Source organism: Alosa sapidissima, chromosome 1, assembly GCF_018492685.1.
Source record: "Alosa sapidissima isolate fAloSap1 chromosome 1, fAloSap1.pri, whole genome shotgun sequence".
NCBI lineage: Eukaryota > Metazoa > Chordata > Actinopteri > Clupeiformes > Clupeidae > Alosa > Alosa sapidissima.
In genome coordinates, this window is record NC_055957.1 from 48,119,390 (window position 1) to 48,144,373 (window position 24,984).

A 24,984-nucleotide genomic window follows, 5' to 3' on the forward strand; every position below is an offset into this window, starting at 1 on the left:
ATGTTCAATAAAGTAACCTTTCGCAGTTGACAATACAGTTCTGAATTTAAATAGATTTTTTGGAGACTCTTGGTGTAATAGGTGTAACATAGTGTAACATAAACATTTCATTTAACAAAAAAGAGATTGACATAAAAGAGTAGTACAATTTTATAATAAAAAAGTGTGTCCATGCTTTGTTACAATGACCAACAAACACTTGTATATTGTTTTTAAAAAATATTTCAAAAATATAGTATTTGATCAAAACAAAAGGTTGATATTTCCTTCAAAATGCAAATGAGCCATTATGACCACAACTGTGCAGTTAATATTTCTTCTTCTATTATTTTCTTCATCAATTTTTGGTTGACAATACTATATGCTTAGACTTCACCAATCTATGTGAAACTTAATTGTAGCATGTTTGGAGCTGAAGTCACGTAGGCTCCAAACACATTTTGAGCAATAGCTCAAACACTGTTAAAAAAATTGTTTCTCATATTCCCGTTGCTTTGTAATCCATCACTCTGTAACCAGCCATTGGTCTGTTATAGGCCTATGTGCTTGTAGCATTTACTCTAGCACATTTACAATGACATTTTGTTCATATTGTCGCTTGAGTATACATGTAAATTTCACAAAATGCTCTAACTTAGAACTAAGCATAACAATGTAACTATTACGAACTACTACTCACTAGACTGGTCTCAAAATCAGAACATGATTAGCAGGTACCACTTCAGTGTACAGCTGCCATATCCACAAATTATAGTATTTTCAATTTTCACTCAGAATAAGATATTCACAAACGTTTTCATCTATTTCTGGTAGAAACGTAATCATCGAAGACAAAACGCTTTTCTTGGAATGGAAAATATCTTGTTATAGCACTTATTCTTCATGCAGTGTGCATATTACACAAGGCATATTACACAGTGTTCATATTACGCAGGGCATATTAAGGATGGTATTCCCTCATCTTGGTTGGCAGCTGTGTATTGTCCTTATTCATAATTCCCTTTTATTAGTTTGCCAATTAATAAATTAACCAATTTGCTGGGGCTTTTTGTTGTCATTGTTGTTGTCTTTTTTTAAGGATTCACATTTCCCCTTTCATCATGACTAATTCCTTGAAAAATGATTTATGCCCAGTAGAGGAGGCACACATTCAGTAGCGATGACCAGCAGAGTCCTGCTGCAGCCAGCTGGCATTCCCAATGGTGTGAGAATGTTAATGGGAGAAGCGGCCTACAGCCGCACCCTCACTGGCCACTCGACCGTACTACCCCAACTGTTATGAACTGCTCAAAATTCTGTGCATAATTTTTCATAGTGCGCACATTCACTCACACACACACACACACACACACACACACACTATATACTGTATATATACACAGAGACAAACACACACACACACACACACACACACACACACACACACACACACACACACACAAACAAATTAGCACCCACCCACAATACACACACACACACATGCACACCAGCATGACTTTCTGGATGGAAGAAAGACCCGAATTAGCTTGAGTAAAGCCTCCTGTGGCTCTCCTGAAGACCAGACAGCCCTCTTTCTTCACCTCGCTGACAATCTATTTTTTCAGCCAGTAATCAATAAGCCTCAACAGAAATAAATACACTGAAAATAAAGAAGGAAATGGAAACTTAAAGAACGCTTCTCCCTCCCCGGGTTTTCATGCTTTTTGTATCTTCAATTGAGATCTTCTCTTCGTGCTTATGGGGTTCCATGGGACACACAATAATGACCACATCCTTTGAATGCATGGGTGACCCCCTCAATACCTTCTGCAAAGCTAGTTTTCGTAATATATAGCAGACATATCTTATAAAAGCAAAACTCTTAGGCTGGAATTATGACATTAAAGTGCTAGGCTTAGGACTTGATTGGGACACCATCTGGCCCAACGTCTTCATAACATTTAAAAATCCTGCACATCAGCTTATACATTACAAATGCATACAGAAGTGGTATATATCATCATATCACCATATGTACAGTATGTATAACCGTATATAAGCATATATATGTATGTGTGTGTGTGTGTGTGTGTGTGTGTGTGTGTGTGTGTGTGTGTGTGTGTGTGTGTGTGTGTGTGTGTATGTGTGTGTGTGTGTGTGTATGTATATGTTTTATTATTATTTAGTTTTATTATTATTATTACTACTATTATTATTATTACTTTTATTGTATTTTCATTATTATTTTTAGTATAAAGATACCTAGATAACTCGAAAGGCTCTGGCTATGTGTACATAGTTTCTGTCATGAGATTTTGTCATATGATTTTGTCACGTCATGACTTTTCTTGATAAAAAGTTGATCACACACAAAAAAAGAAGGACATAGAAATGGCAGATGCACGAAAGAGAAGGAGGAAGGGAAACAAGTATTTTGAAGTCTTGCTTCTGCCCTTCTGATTACTGTACAATATGATAGTATGATAAAATGATGAATATGTGTGTAGAGTTTCTTTTAGGCACGTCTGGCCTGTTAACATCGGCCCATGGACAACTGATGCAAAATAGCCATTTTGGCTAATTCTGGCGCATTTACATTTTTATGTTCATTAATGTGCACTGTCCATGTCTAAAAAAAACCTTAAAATAAAAATAAATAAATAAATATGGAGGCCTTTTGGCACCCGGTAAGGTACACAAAAGCATATCCAGTAAAACACATAAATAATGAAAGGCTTAAGCAGACTGGGGCCTTTCAGCTGAAGCGTGCGCGAGTCCTTCACAGCGATTTAAATGTCACTGGTGAGGGTCCGGGATTTAGCAGAGTGCTAAAAGTGTCCCTCAACATTTCACCAAGCAAGTGGAGGAAGACAAGGTCCAGATGCATTCCGCTGCCAGAGACACCTTTATCTCCTTGAGCTGCCCATTTGGATTGACTTAAGCACAGTGACCTTGCCCCCCTTCCTGCCATCACTGACTCCGTACACACAGACACACACACACACACACACACACACACACACACACACACACACACACACACACACACACACACCACCGACTCCACTCACTCACGCACACACACACACACACACACACACACACACACACACACACACACACACACACACTCACTCACTCACACACACTCACACCACCCAGACGTCGATAGGGGGGGAACAAGCAAGGTCTCTGATAAGGAAACTCCACATCGGGAGCCCTTGGTGACGGACAGTTTCCTGTCCTCCTCCTCGATAAGTCTTTGTGCCCTGTGCACTCAATAGGGGAATATGCTACAAGGAAGGGTCAACAGTGATAGAACAGAGCAAACAAAAACATTCTTTGTGTTTCGAATTTAGATGACATTTTTTCCCCTCACTACGCACACTTATTGAATTTCCCGCACTGCAGAGCCTGGATGCCTTATCTGGCTCTGTTTATACCTGCAAATCACCTCTGGAGCCTTTGTTTGCAGGTGACCCTGCCTCACGTGACATTTAATTCCCCTGCACAAAAGTGTGGTCATGCTTGAAAGGATTACTCCACCATTGCTGCTCACTAAATGCAAATCTGCCTCTAAAAGACATTTAATGACATGCATCCACTCAACTGCATTCTGTCATTTGTTACCTAATTATTTTCTTACATCTTTCCAGAATATTGCTAGTAAAATTGTGATAAAAAAACACAACAGTAAAGATAATAATAACAATCATCAAAATAACGAATCTCAATAATAATAATCACCATCAACATCTATAAGCATCTATTTGAAATGGCAGTGCGTTAAAAATGTGCGTGTGTACCATCGCAAGATGAAACGTTCCAAGCAGACCCTCAGAGAGTGAGATCCTCTTTTACAAACAATACGTCTTATAAAGCAAACTCCCTGAGACACATTCATGTTTCAGAATTAATGGAAAAAAGGAATGGCTTGTACTGCGCTTGAGACAACATTAGTGTTGGAATGAATTAGAGACAAGTCTGTGCGAATGCTGTATTTGCAGTGCTTAATAAGTGTAAACTAAGAGAAGGATTTTCTGTACTTAATATTGCTCGCTTTCATTTCAGGTTGTCTTTTATTGCATAAATATTGGTTTACAACCGGTGAGATATACCAACGTGGCAAGTCTATCCTGACAACTTGATTAAAGTTAAAAGCTTCCTTTATAGATTAAATGTATTGCTTTGTCATAACAGCTGTCAACGAAGCGGACCGCGAAATGGAATACACAGACTGCAGGAGCTTACATTAAGAGAAAGTGTTCATTTATAACCACACTCCCATTCTATACTTTATCCACAGATACAAAGCAGATCTCTCCATTACAAAGAGGGGATGAGGTCCTCCATAGAGCTATGAGGGCCTATAGGGAGGATGTGAATGGTGGCGGGGGAAAAAAGCCCTCGCTCTGTAATCCTTGTGTCCATTGCTTACACACAGACGAGGTGAGAATGGATTTGGATTGTGCGCAGCTGACAGCGAGGGCTAGATTTACTGGTGAGCTTAGGTACCGAAATCAAACTGTCAGGCGGCCCTGCGCCCACCCCATTAGGTGGGCCGTGCGTTCATCACCGGGACATAAAGTCGAGGAGTTTTACAGTCGCATGTAAATACGCAGTAAAGTGCCGGCACAGCTCGCTCAGGCTGGAGGTAAATCCTACAGGGCCCATGGGAACGCTCCCACAGAGGGGAATTCTGCCCCAGCTGATGCCGCTCCGCGCTCTGCTCCGCATCTGGACTGACTCTGCTGGGGGTCACAGGGCCTTTCAAACTCCCTCACAATGAAAAATTGATCTTAGGCTTGCTCCGCTCATCCTCCTTAGGTTTATTTGAAGTTCCGCTCTTCTCGAGGCATATTAATTATCAAGCCGAGTGCAGCTAAAGCCTCCCTCCGAGGAGACAGGGACATGACATGACACTTCCCTAATGTGTGCGGAGGGGAAATGCAAAAAAGAGAATTGCCAATGCTTCCAAGAAATTCTTTATGAAACACAATGAATACTTCAGTGAGACGACACACACACAAGTTAATATGTGGCCTCACAAACGCTTACGCATATGCATACCCACACGATAAATCATGGATGCAAATATTCTGTGAGGCAAATATTCATTGGGTTAATTCCAGCTGAATGCAAAATCCAGCTGGCGTAAATGATGCTAAATTCATCGCTGTCACCTAATTGTGAAGCATCTCGAAAAACTGCTAGATTCAAAAAGTGATAAGCAGCCTATACCCTAAACCCTCCTTCTATGCATATTTCCTTTCATAGTTATATAACTCACAGTTAAAAGTCGTGCACAAGAAGCCAGCAGTTCATTCACATGACCCTGGCAAACATTCATGTCACTAATAGGTGGGATTCTGAATATAAGAAAAACCTATCAGGAATCAGAATGTACAGTGATCACCCGCCATTATTAAAACAACCAAAAATACTAAATGAGGGTGTAAAGTAACAGCCTCTTGTGTTAGATGTCCAGTTAACTGGACTCACGTGTGTCACTGAAACCAACTCAAATGTGTTAGATGGCCATGACTGCAGTAGCATCGGTGTTCTTTTCTGTATCTTTTCTTCTGTGTGTGGATATCATTGCCTGACACAACCACTTCCATTCTTTTTCCCTCTAAGGGACGGGGTCTGTCCAAGCGCCTGGACAAACATACAGCATCCTTTAACACAGTTTAATCTACATACAGCATCCTTTAACACAGTTTAATCTACATACAAGTACAAAAAAATCCTGCCGGCTTGGTGGGAGTCACTTTCTCGTACAAGCACATTCCTTCCAACACGTCCGTCATGGCCAGATTACTGAACAAGAGATAAGGTCGTTCTTGTTTCATGGATGATTTCCGTTTGGGCAGAATAGCACAAGAGAGGGATAAATCATATCTCTGCGCGCTTGTTCTGAGTGCCGCGTTTCATCAGTCATGTGAATCTCCCATGGCAGCACAGTGATAATTCACGATAGCCCTGTCATGGACCCCTATGATTCAGACATGCACAATGCAAAAAAAGAAGGACAACAAAAACAAACTGAGCGTAAACGCGGGTGACAGAGTGGACATTTATGACTGAGGACAAATGTAGAGCTCATTGCAGAATGCCAATCTGATGTTTCTCTCTCTCTCTTTCTCTTGTTCTCTCTCTCTCTCTGTCCTCTATCTCTCTCTCATTCTTTCTTTCTCTCCTAAAAACAGGGAGAAAGAGAGGCACAGTACAGTGCGGACCTTCAGGGAGGCTTTCCATCTGTGAGGAAAACAGAGTCAGACTTCTCTTGGAATGGTGCTGACTCTTACAACCTTTGTCTAAATGAATCTGGTCAGTTGTGTGTGTGAGAGAGACTGGCTATTTGTCAACTTAACTCAGGAACAGGTTCAGACGGTCTTGCCCACTGGCATCTGTTCCTCTCCCGGATAAAGGGGTTAGGTATTGCTGACCACAATCCCTGTGGTTTCTGCCTCAGAGACATGGCTCCTTAAGATTAAATAGCACTGTTTGATGAGATTTTCAGTGTCTGAGAAGTGCTGATTAAAAATACTTTACCATCAAAAACACATGGTGGAAAAATGCCTGTTTCTCGCAAGGGGCAGATCTGTTCTACACAACCACGATAGAGATTTAATCTGGAGGGCCTTTCATTTCCACAGTACATTTACACCTCCCCCCCTCAACAGGAGCTCAAATGCACTTGGCAAACAAACTGAACTCATGCAGAAACCACTGCTTTTAGTTTTCTGTCCACACGCCAAGGAGCTCCACAGCCCAAAACACACAGAGTTGTACGATGTTAAAATGATCCCTTGTCTACACTGGGGTGACACAGACAATTAACTACATGTCCCATTGTTGTGTACTGCCATGTCGGAACCCTTTGGATGAAGTAGCTGTCTCATAGCTGGTATTTATACACAATAGATATCCAAATGTCTACACAAATAAACCACAGGCGCTAGTACACCCCTCCTTGGCTTTGAAGATAATGACACCTATTACCACGACTTGGCAGGTGGAGGCTTGCATATGCATCCCACACTTTTTGTGATTGCATGTCCTAACCCTTGTTGTAACTTAACTCTTTCTGTCTGTTGGTACAGAGGTGGCCCACCCACCTCCAAAAGACCATATTTCACCATCCCCCAACGCCTCGCCCGTATGTCCTCCAAGTTTACATTCCCACAGCTTTCATGCCATATATAACGGAATTAAGTCAAGGGAGGGCAAACAGGTTAAGTAAATTGTAGTTTTTAAATCTCTGTTTGAGAAGACAAGCATATGGCAAGAGCCACAGCAGCCACGTAATCATCATGTAACCATGTAAGACTAGTTGCATTCACTGGATACCTCTCATCGTACTATACACTGGCGTAGTGTTATATGATGTACTGAAAATTATAAACATATTTTAGCCTTGGGGACTATTTGGCTGCTGTGCATTCTTCGCAGATCTTTCATCAGATTCTTATACAGGATAGGCTTCTGGGGGGACGGGGCTGTTTACATACTTCCTGGTTCCCTAAATTTTCACCGAAATGCAATGATTGCTCTGCATCCAGGGCAAAACAAAAATCTCCCCCACAGGAATTTCATTAAATGTTTCAACGCGTGTACAAAGTGTTTCAGTGTAACTGATCACAAAGCCATATCATCTACCACAGAATAAGAAGCAATTATCAAGGGCATTTTGCGAAGCACCAGTGGAAATGTGGTTTGTACTTGAAAAATTCAAGTCCTCAGGGGGGGTTTGGGTGGAAGGTAAATGGCTTGTGGATGGATAAGACATTGTTTTCAGAGAAACCCACACACATTCCGACCATTGATGGATGGGCAAAATGTTCATTCATTGAGTTGAGTGTGTTCACGTCAAATGAAACCAAAAACCTTGACTCTCTGCATGCCAAAGGAACTACTTTAAAAAAAACATTCTCAGCCCAGACTCAGTCAAAGCCCAGAACTGTGGCCCCTTTCCAGGAGATTTTTTTCAGCTCCTGGGTGTTCTTGAGTCCACCCAAAATTACAATTCTGCAGGCAGAGCGGATATCAGCTTGAAAATCTGCCAACTGCCAAGAACCAATCAATTTTTAACAAAAACATTTCCATCATGTTAAAATCAACCCCAAAACACAGAATTCCGCAACACTGCAAAACACCAGCAACAGAAAATGACACATAATAAAGACGAAAGATTTATTCAACTATGATCTGCAGTTTAGCTGTAATCAATGTTTGGCACACAAGTGTGTGATTAAATCTACTTTGTAGACAACAGAAACGAGAAGAGAGCAGAAGTAGTAATGATTGTCATTATGCACACAAAACCAGATCAGTGGTTTAGATGGGGGGGGGGGCATAGAGACGATTTTGTAACTATACTGGTAATTGCAACCACACATACTAATCAAAAGAAAAGAGTCAAATTTAAAGGGACAAAAACAGCTACAATAATGGCAACCACATCATGTCACACACAAACACACACACATGCACACACACACACACACACATAAATTACAGCTTTGATTTTCCGTAAGGAATGTTATAAAAGCTAAGAAATGCTTGTCAACACATAAAACATTTTGGCAAGAGGCCAATTTCAGAATTTGAAGGATACAGGTGTGAGACAATTGAGCAATCTGCATTTCAAAAGCATACTTTCTGCCACCATCAGCATTTGTCAGATGAATGATTAGAATATTTAATCAGAATAACTCTTTTTTTTCCCTTACGTGTACTGAAGATGCATATTTACAACGTCAAGACATCCCTCCATGAGCTTTCACTGAGGCAACATTTATCATCACTTTGGACACACATACTTTGCCTTTGCTAATTTAATGACAACTTACCTTGTGAAATTTGAATAAGGGCCAGAGCTACGAGTAGCCAATGAACGAGTGGACACCTCCACAGAGCTAAGGCCATTTTGTTCCGTCGGTGGGGACACTCTCCAGATGCTAAATGATGACCACCAGTCAGCGATACTCGAACGAAAAAGCTCCAGGCCAAATGAATGTCAACGATCTGTGGTTCTTAGAGATTCCTCACCAATCATCTTCTTATCTGGAATAGAAAGGTGTGAGAGAGAGAGAAAAAGGGGCATCAGTTTCTGCTTTCTGATACGGCAAACGGCAACGCCATTTAATTTTTGTTCTGTAATGAACAGTGAAGTTTTTTCTTTTTAATGAAGAGTAAATAATGTGCACATGGTCAGAGAACTCACATGCTCTGCTGCTCACAGCAGAGAGTGCTGATAATGAGCGGAAAAGCATATCAACTGGATCAGAGAATGAGACATGTTTTGTCTATGAAACATAAAAGCAAACAAGTCGTGATTGTTTTGGCCAATGTGGTGAATTGCAATCTCTCTCTCGCAGGACAAAAGGAGAAAAGCTCAAACAAAAATAATCTCATAGGCTCTCTATATTTTTCCTTGGCTCGACTGCAGGATGTTACATGCAGTTACAAAGGGGATATTGTAAATAAGTAATCATCTGTACCTAGGACTGCATAGTTAATGCATATCACTTCCTTATTTAAACATTTGCATTGAAGGATTTACAGATTCTTACCACCTTCTACAGCAGAACGCTGTCTCTTAGGCAACGACTTCTCACTACACAACACTCCACATTTTTCTCTCTCTTTGTGTGTGTGTGTGTGTGTGTGTGTGTGTGTGTGTGTGTGTGTGTACGTGCGCATGTGTGAGTGCCTTTTGTCTGGTTTCCTTATCTCAGGGGGGACCACAAACAACCCAGACTGCTTTGTCTGCATTTGTCTGCAAAGGTTACCATTTGGGATTGAGGAGAAGACAGGGCTCGTTATAACACGAGTCCCAAAAAAGACTGAAATACTGAGAGATGGATGGCACGTCACATTCACTCTCCCACTCACAGCTATATGGACGCCAAGTGGCATAGATCAACGCACAGTCACAAGCACACCTTCATATAAGACAGAAACATTGCCTAGACTTGGGCCTGGACACACACACACACACACACACACACGAGAGAGAGAGAGAGAGAGAGAGAGAGACAGAGAGAGAGAGAGAGAGAGAGAATGAGGGAATCAAATCATTTTTTCTCCAATCCAAAAAGCCGGCCTCATTCTACCCCATCCTTGCCACTACTCCCCCCTTCTGACTCCTCTGCATAATGTGCAAATCATAGGTAGGCTATGGACTTGGGATCATCTGAATTGCCCACTGAATTTCACACTTTGAAGTGTAACACACAAAAGCCTCCCCTGCTCCTCCTCTGAAGAGCCCCTCAACTATCCTGATTATTTTATAATGAACCTAAATATGAGCGCCGCCGCTCTCTCTCTCTCTCTCTTGCTCTCTCACTCTCTTCAGATCGGCCTCAAAGCTCCACTAATGTAAAAAAAAGATATTTTTGGTGAATCAAAAGGGGAGAAAAAAAAGTTTTAGAACAAAGAAATTGAGAGCCTTCACATTAGCATACAGAGGTGTAATTTGCTACCTATTATGTATTCAGTCCTTAAGTGGTGGGAAGCAGGAGACTCTTTCTTTTCCTGGGGTGTTTAAAAGAGGCTCGCAGGTCACCGCTGAAGAGCAAAGGCACGGCCCTCAGCCGCACGTACAGTAATGCCTGAGATGCGGGCTGAGGCTCTACCCTGGAACCGCTCGCTATTGCTGGAGAGCGGATTACGGATCACAAGCCGCGAATTGGCCTTTGAAACATGGCGCACCCAATCAGATCACCACAACGGTGGCCATAATTAAATCATGTCCACTTCACACAGGCTGGCCGTGAGGCAAGCTGGCTACCAAAGGCAGGGTTCGGGGTTCACCATCTCCATGAGGTGCACAGAGCTCCTTCTCGTGGAGCGCAGCAGCACGCAGAGCAGCCGTGAGCGAGGAGCCAGCCCATCATCGCCGCTGCCGTCCTCGGACTGGGCTTCCCGGAGCTTCAGTAATCGCTGGTGACGGACGGGAAGTGGGGGTGGGGGGGGCTTGCTGAGAGGGCTGAGACGCTGATCCTGGCAGACACTCATACTCACGGGGTGAGTGGGTGGGTGGGTGCGGCCTTCAGTAGTGCGGGATGCAAGTTGGGGGTTGGGGCTGGCGGGGGGGGGGGGGGGGGGGGGGTGTTGGTCTCGAGGCCCGGACAGGCCAACCAGCTCGCTGCCTTACCCCTCATTAGAGCGCTCAAACCGTCACCCCGCTGAGGGGACACACTCTCTTTATGCCTTTAAGCTTAAGCGCAGGAGCCAACTATTATCATCCCCCTAAACACCGTTTTGTTTGGCAGATTTTAGACTGGATTTGGTCCGACTTGAAATAAAAGGATTAGCCGATTAGCATTAAGAAGCTTTCTCTCCATTCCTGATGGATGCATCATAATTTTTTGCGTCTGGACTGTGGGGATGGTAGCTACAGGGAAGGGGGGGTTGCACTTTCTCAAGCATGAAATGGTTTGCGAGAGTAAGTTGTTCAACTAAAGAAATGTATAATACAATGCCTCAAAACAGGAGAATGTTGTTACTTTTAAGTTTTAAAAGATGGAGTTAAAGAGATTCATGACATTGGTATCATGACCACAAGCACAAAATCCTATCCTGGATTGGGTACAAGTTTCACTTCTGAGAAGTTACATAAAAAACCTCTTTTGATGAATTGAAGCACTCACCAGTTGGTCTTTTTGCAAAACTAGAAACACCTCCCACTCAAGAAAAAAAGAATAATGAAGGAAATTGAGGGCAGGAGAGACTAATTGCAACTTCATTTCAGAAAGCACATTATTGCAGCTCTAAAGTCTGATCTTTCACTTGTGCGCTGGATTGGTTTTGTACTCCACCTTTCATACGCACAGCATTCAGCTCGGCATGGCACTTTGAGCATTCAAGCAATGTCATCAATCAGTAACACAACCATGCTCATAATTATACCTTCAGACATCAGGTGCATTGCGGTTGGATGTCAAGCATGACTAAAAGTCACATTCACTGAACGCTCTTTATAATTACAGCCATGCATGAGAATCTGTCTTTTTTCCTCGCGTCTGTTTGCACTTTCTTGTCACCCCCGATTTGGGCGTTTGTCAGAAAGGAGGGAATAATGACCTACTCTACATCTGTTTTTCTTCTGCTCCCTCAGACAACAACAGCCCAGGAAGACAGAGTTGTCATCAGCACAGGGGATGGAAAAAATTACAGCACTGGGTTAATTTTTCAAGTTATCTAAAGGGATGATAGAGAGAAAAAATAGCCTAGCTTGTAAATGGAAAGGATGCAATTAAAATATAATTAAAATAAATGGCTGGAAAGAGATAGCCAGCATGCTTCAGCATGATATATGTGGCTGTTTGTGACGGCTGAGTCTGAATGAATGTGAGCCTCCCTCAAAGCCTGTGGCTGCACCTCTCAAGCTGGGGAGGCGACCCTGCGAAAGAATGGCAGAGAAAGAAGGAGTCCAACTTTCTAAGACGAGAGGAACTGAATTAATGGCAGAGAAGAGAAGGGAGAGAAGAATGGGACAGGGCAGAAAGAAAGGGGCGGGAGGGTCACTATGGGAGATTGACAGCTTGTGAGTGTCGCTTGACCTCTCGGGGGTTCGCCTCCAAGTATTCTCAATGGGCTTAGAGCAGGACAAAATAAAGAGCAAGAATGTTAATTTATTTTCAATTGTCAGTTCGTAGAAGGGGGGGTGGGGGTGGGGGGGGGTAACGAATGCATACATACATGCATATCAAATGAGTGGGGAACAAAACTAGATGTAAAGCAGTGTCCGAGTGGTGCCGACACACACACTCTCACACACATCTGAGATGAAGACGTGGGCTTGCATTTTCCCTGAGTGTGCCGCCGCTTAGACCACCAATTCTGCCTGACTCAAACTTCAACATCTGTGAAACTACACCAACCCCCCCCCCGTCCTGCTAAACCTGCCCCCGCCCTGCTAAACCCCCGACACACACCCAACACAGACTTATTTTACATTGAAGTAAGACAAGTAACACAGAGCTCCCTTGCATCTGGAAGGCTGTGGTATTAGGCATTAGCATTTTAAAAAGGAGGAGGATGTTGTATGGACAGACTGTAAAAAAGGGGCTGATTAGCTGCGAGACAAAAGGCCGAGGGGGAGGGGGGCGGGGTTGGGGCGAGCCATAGAGAAGATCTCCTTGGATACACCCCACATTCTCATTTGAAGCCTCCCGGAGCCATTGTGCCTCTGCCGTGACAATTCCTGACAAGGCCACTGCAGGCTCTGCTGTCCTCTCAAGGATCTCATGTCATTTTCTTGGCTTTGGCGGTGTTGCAGAAAACTTGTCAAAAGCCACCGCGAGAGCGAGTAAATGCCACAATCAGGTGAAGGTTTTTTTTTGTGTGTGTGTGTTTGCACTTTGCAAAGAGAACTTGTCTTGACTTTGCAGGTTGAGGCTCAGGGAGGGCAGGAGAAGGTAATGAGAGGCAGCCAGGCTTCTCCACAGTGCTGTTAAGTTTCAACGCCCTCCACAAACAGGAAACTATTAGGGCGAGCTAATGACCCAGTCTCAAATGTCATGTGGGGCCGGGGAAACAACTCAGACGACTATGTTTTAATTTGCATTATTGCTCAGTGGAAAGGCCTATCGCTGCATAATAGATTCTACTGACAACTGACACAGCTCCCATCTGAACTAATAGGGCCTTAGCCGTCCCCATCATTGCAATCACCATTGCCTTTGCCTCATTACCTGGAGAGGTAACTCTGTTGACTGTCTGCTCTAATGACAATGGATGGAGTGAGGTGCAGAGGAAAAATCCCCAAGAAAACACCCCAACACACACACACACACACCATCTCTTTGAACACGGATAACAGCGCTGATTTGTAAAGGTTACGCGACCCTAATGAGAACTTAATATATTCTATAAAATTACCCTCATGCCTTACTGGGATATGGCCGAACTGAAAATTATTTAAATGTCATGTTCATTTATCGACCAAAGATACTCCTCCTAGGTGTGATAAGGGTCCCATCTCTCTCAGGCAGGGGTAGTCTAATTTGCAATCGGAGCTTTTCAGAGGTTCCATTTGTATTCTCCCGCAAACTGCCAAGCTCCTCCTGCGCCCTCTCCACTTCCCCTCGGCTCATTCACTCACACCACCCCGTCTTCCGCGGCTTACACTTGCTCGCACTCAATCACAATTTACAAGAGAAACTGTGGTTGGCTTGACAACCTCACTTATATTTACCACAGACAGGATAAGCAGTAATGCTCGTGATCATTCACTCAGCGAGGGGGGGGTGTCCTCTGAGGACACACTAAGAGCATGGATCAACTGTTCAGACTCTCCGCTGGCCAGTGTTTATTTGCACACCAACACCGCTATGTTCTTTATGACACCTGCACACCTCGCTTGGGCAATATCGCTGTGGCAAAGCAAAGCGAGTTCTGTGCCTCTATCCTTTTGAAGGGCTAATTCAAATGTAAACTTGATGTGCGTTTGCTGTGGAGGGAGAAATACACCTTGGTGAAAAGCGATTTAAATTACAGTCGGCCATTCATGTACCGCACTGGGAAATAGCAACAGAGAGAGAGAGAGAGAGCATACAGACATACACAGAGGCAGTAGACCCATATTTGCCTCAGTAACAAAGTGAAGCAAGGCGCTGAAAACAATCTAGTCTAGGGCTGATGAGTAGGAGAACCACACTGCTGCTCTAAATGAATAGCTACAGGTTTGCATCTGCTTTCAGTCGTGGCGCAACCGTCTCAGAATAACGACTCTTGGAGGATCAGCGAGGCAGTCGAACCAGTTTCCCACGTTGGCCCAGTATTTATAACTCTGTGGTTTTCATTGAGCAAAAGAGCCCTTTTCAACTTGACGAAAGTGGGGGAATCGCACATGCACATTTTCACTGGGAGCGTTGTGAGAGGTATGCAAGTGTACCTCCTGCACGAGAGGCTGCAAATAATGTTTCCTTTAAATGCAGGGAAGACAAGTAAGGCCCAGGGAAGGCTTCAGTCTTGACACAACAAATGTGAGGGAAAAGAGAAGGAAAGCAGCAGTGGCGGCGGCAGCCGCACCACACCGCCAGCACTGTGCCTCTCATGGCTTCAAATAAAGCGCTTCCAAGAAAGAATGTTGGACCATTTTCACAGCTTTTCTCTGCGACCAGGCCTTGCTTAATCTCTGGCTAGCCTGCCAGTGGCTGAGACACTGACTTCCTTATTTTATTTTCAACCCCCCCCCCCCCCCCCCCCAATCCCCAATCCTTTGCTCCAGTTTTTTTTTCTATCCTCTAGTACATCATTCCTGCGGGTGTTTGTGTAGTGTCCCTTAGTTACTGGGAAAGAGGCACAGCAGCACAGAGTTAAAAGCTTGCCCTGTCCCACTCATAAGAACAAGGCCATCAATAATTCACTGTCATCGGGAAGCATTATCTAACAGCCCGATTAAATTTTTAGCATGTTGAGTGACACACACACACACATGAAAAAGTGCACTGTAAGAGGACACTCTGAGTGGCAACAGAGCCTGTGACAGATGTGACCATGCCGAAGTGAGGAAATCTTCCCCGTCAACAATTTATGACAAGTCAATCCTTCAGATGTCTACTGAAGGAGATTGTACAGATATAAATGCCAACACAAAGTATATATATACATGATATTCAAATTATACATAATTAGTAAAACTGACTGTCATGTATCTACCACTAAAGTGTATTTTTCTGGTGTATTGCATAATGAACATTTTCCTCATAATATTTTGAATATAGGGAGCAAATGCCTCAAATATTTTTATGTCCCTAAAATGTCAAAGAGGCTTAAGAAGTTGGGAGCTAAAAGCACCAATGCTTCTTCATAGGGAAGAGAGCCATTTTGCACCGAGTCTGGCCAAGGAGCGAGAGAAGTCCATCTAAGCCAAGATCAATTAGATCCAATTCCAGTGTAATTAAAACGTCCTAGCAGAGGTCTTTGAACTCAACTGCACAGCACTACTAACAGAAATTAAAGCCAGCTACCTCAGTAAGACCAACAGAAAGCTGTTGACCACTGCATTAGAGCTCAGCTGACCCCACATATGGCAAAAGCATTTCTGTCTGTCTTAGTATCTTCTATCTTAGTGACATTTGGCACACGGAATTCTGACCTCAACAACATTTTATCAATAAAGTCTTTCACTTGACTAAATCACCTGAGGACATTTACACGTCTACATTTCTATACAGGCACATCTTTTTTTTTTCTTGCCAAGTCCTGAGTGACTGTGCTCTAACTGTGCTCTAACTGTGCTCAAATGGAGCTCTTCTACATTCACATTCTAACAGTAAAATGAAACAATCTGATATTTCTTCAAGCAATGAATTAATGGTATCTGTCACCGTGTTATTTCCATCATGTCTCATAATGATCAATGATTTCACATGATTGCCCCAAGCTGAAGCCTCATCTCTGTTTACTACCCACACTAGAGGATAGAACATGTATATAATTGGAGTTTCTCTCAGAAAAACAACAACTTCTCGTCCTGGTTTTTATTACCTTAACTATTAGCGAAATAATGACTCAATCCCATGAGTGTGTTTGATACTTAACCATGCTCATCAGAAGAGAAGCCGCTTATGACTTTCCTAATTAAAACACGCCGCAATCAGCAATCACAATCCCTCTTCCAAAACAGTATTCAAGATATAATTTGCCTGGGTGATCAACAGCGGGCTCTCCCTTAACAAGTTTAAACAGTGACGGCGACAGTCTCTGCTTCTTCAGGAGGCCTTTTGAAATGGAACAAATCAGCGCCAATCAAGGGTGAGTGGGTGATTTAGAGGGTCTGGTTTTAGCTCTCGTGTTGCGTTTTCAGTGCTACTTTCAGTCTGCCCGCCGACATTTTCCATCGGAATCTTGTATTGGACACCCAAATTATAAATAGGCTCTCATCACTAGCACACCTGCACTTAGCGTGTGTAGGAGAGACGCCTGGCTTTTCCAACCATGCTGAGACAATGAGCTGGTCGTGCTGGCTCAAAACCATATCTAACAAATACAGTAAGCCTGAAAAGAAAGACCAGTAATCAAGACCATTTCAAAGCCCAGATGAATAGAAACTGTGCTTAATGAGACTGTATAGATTCATTAAAATGGAAAGTGCTATATTAAAACATCACAAAAGTTGTACTTAAAAGTGCATTAATACTTTGAAATAGTCTGTCAAAGATAATTACTGGCATACAAATCTATGAAGTTCTCAGTGACGATTCTTTGACACTTATCTCCAAGGGAATTTTTGTCATTGCATGATAAACGTTCAGACCCAAGTCTTTGCAGCCTACACTTATCAACAAAAATAATATAACAGTTATAATGAGTATGAAAACGCCACAGTAAACTAAAAGCACACTGAAATTCTCAGATACTGCAAATAAGTCAATAAACAACTACGGTTCCATACAATGAGGAAGTGCTACAGCTGCAAGGTACGTTGGCACACCTACAATCACAACACAGGTAATGTTGCTGCACAAACATTCTTTACGTTTGTGTTGAAATAAGTCTGACTTGAACAGTCTGGACACATCTGTCTTTTCTGATCGTTTTTGCGGGCAAACAATAGTATTTCTACCAGTCGGTTCTCGTGTGAAAGTGGGTCTTAAGGAGAGGCCTTTCATCCACGTCAGTTCGGCTTGCAGAATTCAGCACTGCCATGTAACAACACAGACATTACATGAAGGGCTGCCAATCCAGGGGCCAAGGACCATTCAAGGACCCTCTGACAATATCACATCACACAGAGCGTATAAAAAAGGCATACATCACACGGGAGAGAGCTGTACTGACGATCAATGGTCCTGAGGGAGTCTGACTGTGTCTTTAAACTACCTGATATCTATCACAACCCCATCCACTCCTGACACTTTATACACTGGGCAGAGACAGTCATTGCGCTATAGTGGTCCTCCTGCAGAAACGGCCACCGGTTATCTTGGGTGCCTTTTTTATCCTTAAGGATAAACCGGTCAAAGCTAATGGGCGACATAGCGGGAGACCTGGCATTTTCTGAGATACCTAAAAGGAAGTTGTCATAACACGCTTCAGTTCACTTGTTCTTTTTTTTCTATCCAATGAAATCTTCCCATTATAGGCCTACATAGAAATAAGCTATCAATTCTTTGAAAATTACAGTCTACATCCTCAGCTAACCAATGATTTTGTGTCTTCGGGTGCTGTGGCAAGAGGGTAATAGCCATAGTTAACCATTCAATATGCTTGAGTCAATATCATTGCTCTATTTCTGAAGTGCTGTCCAGAAAGCTTATAGCACAGAGAAGCAAAATCTCATACGATAAAGATTGCAATAGAGGTGCAAACCCCATTGAGTTACATTATTTTGTTTTCAGGTTCTATAGGTGTACATCACCTTAAAATATAACGCTATCTTACAAGTGCTTTCCATCAAATCACCAATAGAGAAAATCACGACTGCACCATCCAACATTATTTTTTGCCACTGGGGGGGCTGCAGTGTATATTTCTCAGATTTCAAAGCGATGCGTCGGTAACACTAACCTGTGTGTTGTGTGCGACCCAACCCCTTCACCCCTTGCTCTTGTGTGCGCGTGAAAAACCGCCAAGGCTAAGGTGTATTATCACTCTACCCTCCGAAGACCTCAGCAATGTCCTCTCTCGCTAATGGCGGCCATTTGTTGCAGGGGAGAAGCCCAGAGGGCAGTCAAGACATCTCACAGGTCAATGCTAATCCCCTGATATATGGAGCCGAAGGACCCTGGCCCATTCATCACACCCCTGGTTGGCGGCTCATACAGTGAGCTTTGCAGGAGCCGAGAGGGTTAAACGTAAACCTGAAAAGACCTCTTAACTATCCATCACCCAAAATCAGCATCTGCACCAGCAGGGGTATTTAAAAGACACAGAGCGGGGCTGTTTTCTAAAAAAGCAGCACGGACAAGGACAAACCTGGCCCTCGGGACAGACCCATGACCCACTTCACCAGTCATCAGATCATTCCCTGGTATAGACCATATGTGGCGTGATGTGTTGGTCTACTGTAAATAACAGTAAAGGAATACTCTAGCTAATGGTCCATGCAAGGCTGGACTGCAAACTCTGTCTGTTCACACACAGTCAACGAGAAGAACTAATGGTGGCTTTAATATGTTGTCAGGGAAACTAAATATAAATTCACTAAGTTAGTGTGGCAGATCTAAAGAGGCTGGCAGGGATCATTTGATGAGTATACTTACTAGCACAGCATGATCGCATGGTGCAAACACAAATAAGTAGATAAACAATATAAACAAACACAAATATACAGACAACACAAAAACACCAAGGCGCAGGCACGCACATACACACAAACACAGACAGACACACACACACACATAAACACACAAACACACACAAACACACACACACTTGGCTTGTTTAAAACGGTCTGTGCTTCCTACCAGACAAATACAGCCCACAACACTCAATCTTCTCAACCGACGCTTTCAACTAGCCAGCAGACAGGCCTATTTGTTTCAGCGTTGACTCTTCCCCGCAGCGTTATTCAACAGTGGTGGATAACTGCTGCCATGATTATCACTGCTTACACTTATCACCCCATCCAGGCTTGTTCCTCACACTGCAGTCTCATTCGCTCTGCCCCTCTCATCCTCACTTTCCTGCAGTTTCTCTCCCACTTTTGACATGGAACGTGTCAGACAAACACAGAGAGACAGCTGTCAAACCAACCTGCTGTGATTGAGCCTAGCAGGTGACATTTTCTCTCGTTCTCACTCCCTATGTTTGTGTGTGTGTGTGTGTGTTTGTGTGTGTGTGTGTGTGTGTGTGTGTGTGTGTGTGTGTGTGTGTGTGTGTGTGTGTGTGTTGGTGCATGTATGTGTGAGTGTGTAATAGACATCCTCACAATTCCTTCATAATTGTCTGACCCGTAAAAAAAAAAACAATCCTACTTCATTACTTTCTCTCCTCTTACCATCCATATACCAGCAACCTCATTTGGAATGGAGAAAATTCTCGAACATGTTGACTGGCAATTAAGAATATTTATTTATGTTGGTTGACAATTAAGAATGTTTATCATTGCAGTTATTGCTTCAGTTTACTTCTGATTGTGTTTGTGTGTGAGTGTAAAAGTGCACCCATGCTTGGCCTTGTAATTCTAATTTTAAAAGACCTAGAACAGTGAACACTATAATACAAAATATATTTCAGATTGGAGCTAAAAAATATATGTTTATTTTTGTTGGACTCAAAATTTAAAATATCAATCAAAACCCTACCTTAATTGCCCTTCCAGACCCTTGCCCTAACAATTGAAAATAACTGTTAATTTGTCACAACGCAAACTGCTGTTTATTATTGCAATGCTAGACTGTTTTTTACGTGAAAAAAGTAAAACCCATACAATATTACTCTACCCGCGCAGGTCGATGGGCCTTCTTTTTTTCTACTTGGAGCAAGCCCACGCACAAGTGTAGATACAATGCGCCATCCAATAATTGTAGATGGTAATGAGGAATAAAACCTCGAGGGGAAAAATACCGACGCACAGGGCAATTGTAAAAGTGAGTTATTATTATGAATAGAATTGGGCACTGGTGGGCCTACTGTAGACTACTACAGAGTCTAGGCTACCCATCGGCCCGCAGTCCTTTACTTGTTTTCTCTACCTCACCCACTGTGGCGAAACTGGGGGATGGTAACTCAAGTTCTGTATTGAGATAGGGACACTTTGATATGTAAATTCGAACTTGGAAAAAAGGCGAAAATTCACACTCGCATAAATTCAAACCATTTGCAGGGAGTTGATGTGAGATGAGATGGCACTTCCTCTAAAGACGGCCAGAACAAATGGACCAAATCACAGCGCGCCTGGGGAACGGGGGAGGGGGAGAAGGCAAACCTAACAACGGAACATTTGTTCTGGAGAATTCCTTGCCTGACAGTTGCAACATTGGAATGAATGAATGAATGCGTCAATGGGTGAAGAGAGACTATACCTACAAGTTCGCGCTAATTAGCTCTACTGTAAGTGGCGCAAGGATAGTCAGTTAATTTTCAAGCGGGTGCATAAATCAATGTGAAACCTAAGTAGACCTGCTACAATGAATCGCAAAACTGCCTATGGGCCAATTCCCATGCACATGAGCAGGCTATGTTCTGCAGCGACTTAAATTAAGTTATAACGACTTACAATGTGTAGACTGGATAAATTATAAGGAATGGCGAGGGAATACTGGCTATGATTGCGACAAAGTGTTATAGTGTAATATTATCAAACTAAATTTAGGCCTATATAACCCTAGGCCTATACTCTAATCTCTGACATATAGGCCGACTTGCCAGGCAATTTCGAGGCTGCATGTCTGAAACTGATAGGCTACACTCTTGAAATGACGAGTAGGCCTAGACCAAATCAATAAAAACAAACAAATGAAGATGTCCTTTGAGTCGACCTTAGGCATTTTCACATAGCGTCGTCATTTATTATTTCCTGTACGATTATCTGTTCATGTTTACAGACTTCGCTCAACTACATTGTGGTTGTAGAGCGACAACAGGCTAGGCCTACTCATAATCGGAAAATAAATCACTAGGGTCTAGACTTTCTATAGGCCTCTGCACCCCCCCTCGCTGTGTCTGTGTGTGTGTGTGTGTGTGTGTGTGTGTGTGTGGGGGGGGGTCAGATCAGTGTGTGTGTGTGCACGCGTTCATGCGTGTGACTACAGCATACAGTTGACATAAGCTTAGATATAGGTGAATTATACATGTGCAGTCTAATGATCTAATTTTAGGCTACCAGCTCAAATGGGTCTCGTCTGAATCTTAACATTTACAGACTCTGTAAAACCGTGCCTCGTTTAGTCTCCAGTTTCTTTGGTTTTCCAATAGTCTATTATAAAATAGGATACGGTTTTGGTAAAATTAAACGTGTCATAAATAGCCTAAACAACTTATGTATTAAACAAGAGAAAGTTAATTCAACGCGTAAAGGCGAACCTTTAGGCCTATCTTTCATGTATTACCTGTTCGGTAAAAACATATTCCGTGAAATAAATACACCACCACAATCCAGCTAAGATTAGAGAGAAGGCAGCAAAAATCCACATCTGGAGTTTTCGGGTTTAAGAAACGGCTCTTTTTTAGGAGGACCCCTGGTAGGCCTCTCAAACGGCTACCTCTATTATACTGGACCGAAACTACTCTACCTGGACAAAACCAAGCGAATTCACTTACGAGGGCTGCCAGATCAGTGAGCGAGTCGATCGTATCCGACAACGACTGACCATAACTTTAAGGCCGTGATATATACTTCTTATGGTAACCTGTAAATGGACAAACTTCCGTATACCTGCCTTCAACAAAGTACATTTTTAAACATAGAGAAGCTTCCCTGCCATGAGAGAACAGAAAGACTACCGTCCAGTTTGGAGTGAGGAAGTGAACACCTATCAGTGGAAGTGAAAACATTTCTGTAAGTGTAAGAAAGGAGCAAAGACAGAAAATAACCTACTTACAAAGTATTGGGTTGTTCCAGTGTGGCTTTTTGTTATATCTGACGCAGCCCGAGACGATGTGGGACAGCCAAAGCAGACCTGAAGCGGGCAGCCTTTCAGTGGTGGACCCCTGAAACGCGGCTCAGTAGGCAGCACAAAGACTTGAATGGTTCCGATGCATTCTACACTTCTTCAGGACAAATCTTGCTGTATCACGTAGCAGGTCTTTCTCCAAGTCCGTGCATTGCCGCAAATCGGACGAACTCCATCCCAGATGCCTCTTAAATCTAAATTATTAGTTCTCCTTGCGGCGCATCCCTCTCCCGGCACTTGAAAATACAACGTATTTGAAGAAACTCCGCGACCCAGTGTTAGCGTGGTAAGACGAATGGACAGGAATAATTAAAGCTCGTGCTATGCAGCCGGAAAGGCTACTCAAAATTTAGAAGAGCGCATCTCATCTGTCGCCTTTGTCAATCCATTGTCATAGACTCCACAAATATCGAATGGTCAGACTTGGCAAAAATGCCCGGAGAATCGGATAGTGCCAGGTCTGTAACTTGAAAGCACCCCTGCTCCATCCACTGCGCAGGCAGTGCGACTATTGGAGCAAACAAGGCAAAAAACACGGTGCGCCGGGTGCCTTCTCTGCAGCAGCTGGCTGTGGAGCTAGCCGAAAAAGACGGAGAGGAGGAGCCAGCAGGATCCGGAGTGGCTCCTCTCCCCGACATCATCTCCATAACAAAGCAGTGCTCTACAAAACAAAATTAATCACAGCACTAAGAGACCGAAATCCACAACGCATTTTCCGACCAATTGCACAATTCAGCAAAAATGCCCTGTAGATAATAATATAAATTTAGATTGTGTTGTAGTCCCATCTCACAGTCAATTTTAATGTCAGTGAAAATGGTTGAATGACTTTCATTTTTAGACAGTCATTGTGAAAATATTTCTAAGTACCTTCTTCACTTTGTCACCACTAAGAGTTTTTCAGTCATGTCTTCCTAGAAACAGTTATCCTGTTATCTGAGGTTATCTGAGGAATGCTTTACACCACACTGTTGTTGGATGGGAGACTTACTCTGGTGAGGATACCAAACTATCAGTTGGTTCCATCCCAAGTGTTCAGTGCCTGTTCTCTGAGACAGCAGCACCAATATTACCTTTCAGGGTATACCAGAGAATAGAGCCTTGCTGCCTTATGAAACATTCAAGATCTAACGGTATCCAGCATTTGAGCATGACCAGAGGACCTCCTCAAAGAGAAGCCTCCGCTGCAAGCTCACCCTGTAGGAAATGTATGCAGTGTGGACATGGAATATTTTCTGCTGCACGACCCTTAAAGAAATACAAAAACAGGCACTTTTGAGACAGTTGTGGTCGGAGGGTTAATTTCCACACTTTTGTTTCTCAGAAGTCTGAGAAGCATACTGCCAGGTCAGTAGGTTCTGTTACACGTGGCTTCAATAATGAAAAAACAAGAGAGAGAGAGACTCCCATTGCACCAGGGAAATGCGAATTTGGGTCAAATCTACCAGGTGGAAAGTGAGAGGATTAGTTGGGAGCTCTCATGTTTTTGGAGGCATAATTTTACATAATAAAGAATAACGGCAAAAGAGAAAACAGATGTAACACAGGTAATCCGCTGGCACATATTCATATTTGGAGAAACAATGTTTATGTATGAAGCGCCTCTAAGGGGCAGGGTGCTTTATTTGAACTGACCACTGAGTGTATTTGTATGTTTTATTCATCCAAGGGTTTGGGTCTCTCCCTCACCTATCACTGGAGCTGGGTAAGATCCAAAAAAGGAAAGCCAGACCTGACTAATTATAGTAATTCTAATAACAATGATGAATGACATAGAAATACCAGATAAATAGTGCTACTGTCATGGTTGGTGTGATTTAGAGTAATACTACAAAAGATGCAAAATGGTTTCTTGTCATCGCTTGAAGGCACAAATAGAGAGTGGGACGTTCAGCTACCAGATAAAAAAAATACGGCCCTGGATGTTGTCAAGTACTCTATGGTTTTAATATTTCATGCAGTTACATCAGCAACATCTTACCCATATTTTGCAATTGTTGGTCTGCCATAATGCTCACCCATGAGCAGATCTAACAAAAGCAAATAAAAAACACAATTGGAATGCATAGTGTGCCCTCTATACAAGTACTGTCCACAGGCTTTTTCTTAAAGGGATAGACTTCAGTGAAAGTAATCAATAAGCCATCTGCCATTTGTACGTCGATATCAAAAGAAACTATTACACCAGTCAAGAGAAGTGTTCAAGCCAGCCGGGTGAATGCAAGTTAGCTACATATCTGAAAAGTCCTCTCTGACAAGCGTAATAGTTACTCTCACCCCACAAATGAGCTGTGTGCTGCTGAGACATTCTGTGCCGATAAAAAATAATAAAAAAAATGGCAAAATCTAGAACATGCAGATCAACCTCACAAAAAGCACCCACAGCCTCAGTTGCCCATAAAAAAGCAGTCATTTTCTTTTTGAACTT

The 24,984-nt window shown here is 42.9% G+C and overlaps 1 protein-coding gene across 10 annotated transcripts in view; it reads right to left on the bottom strand.

Annotated features, from left to right (window-relative positions):
• Positions 1-23,059, bottom strand: part of LOC121711523 (adhesion G protein-coupled receptor L2-like) — an 85,723-nt gene extending 62,664 nt beyond the window's left edge. For 9 of the 10 annotated variants that reach the window (XM_042095248.1, XM_042095221.1, XM_042095266.1 and 6 more), the window contains exons 1-2: positions 22,485-23,059; positions 8,835-9,048 (exon numbers count right to left, since the gene is read on the bottom strand). In XM_042095248.1, coding sequence (XP_041951182.1) covers positions 8,835-8,910 — 76 coding nt within the window. In that variant the 5' untranslated portion in view covers positions 8,911-9,048; positions 22,485-23,059. Of the gene's footprint in view, positions 1-8,834; positions 9,049-22,480 lie in introns of all 10 variants that reach the window. The other variant, XM_042095196.1, reaches the window with a different exon arrangement.
• Positions 23,060-24,984: the final 1,925 nt, after the last annotated feature.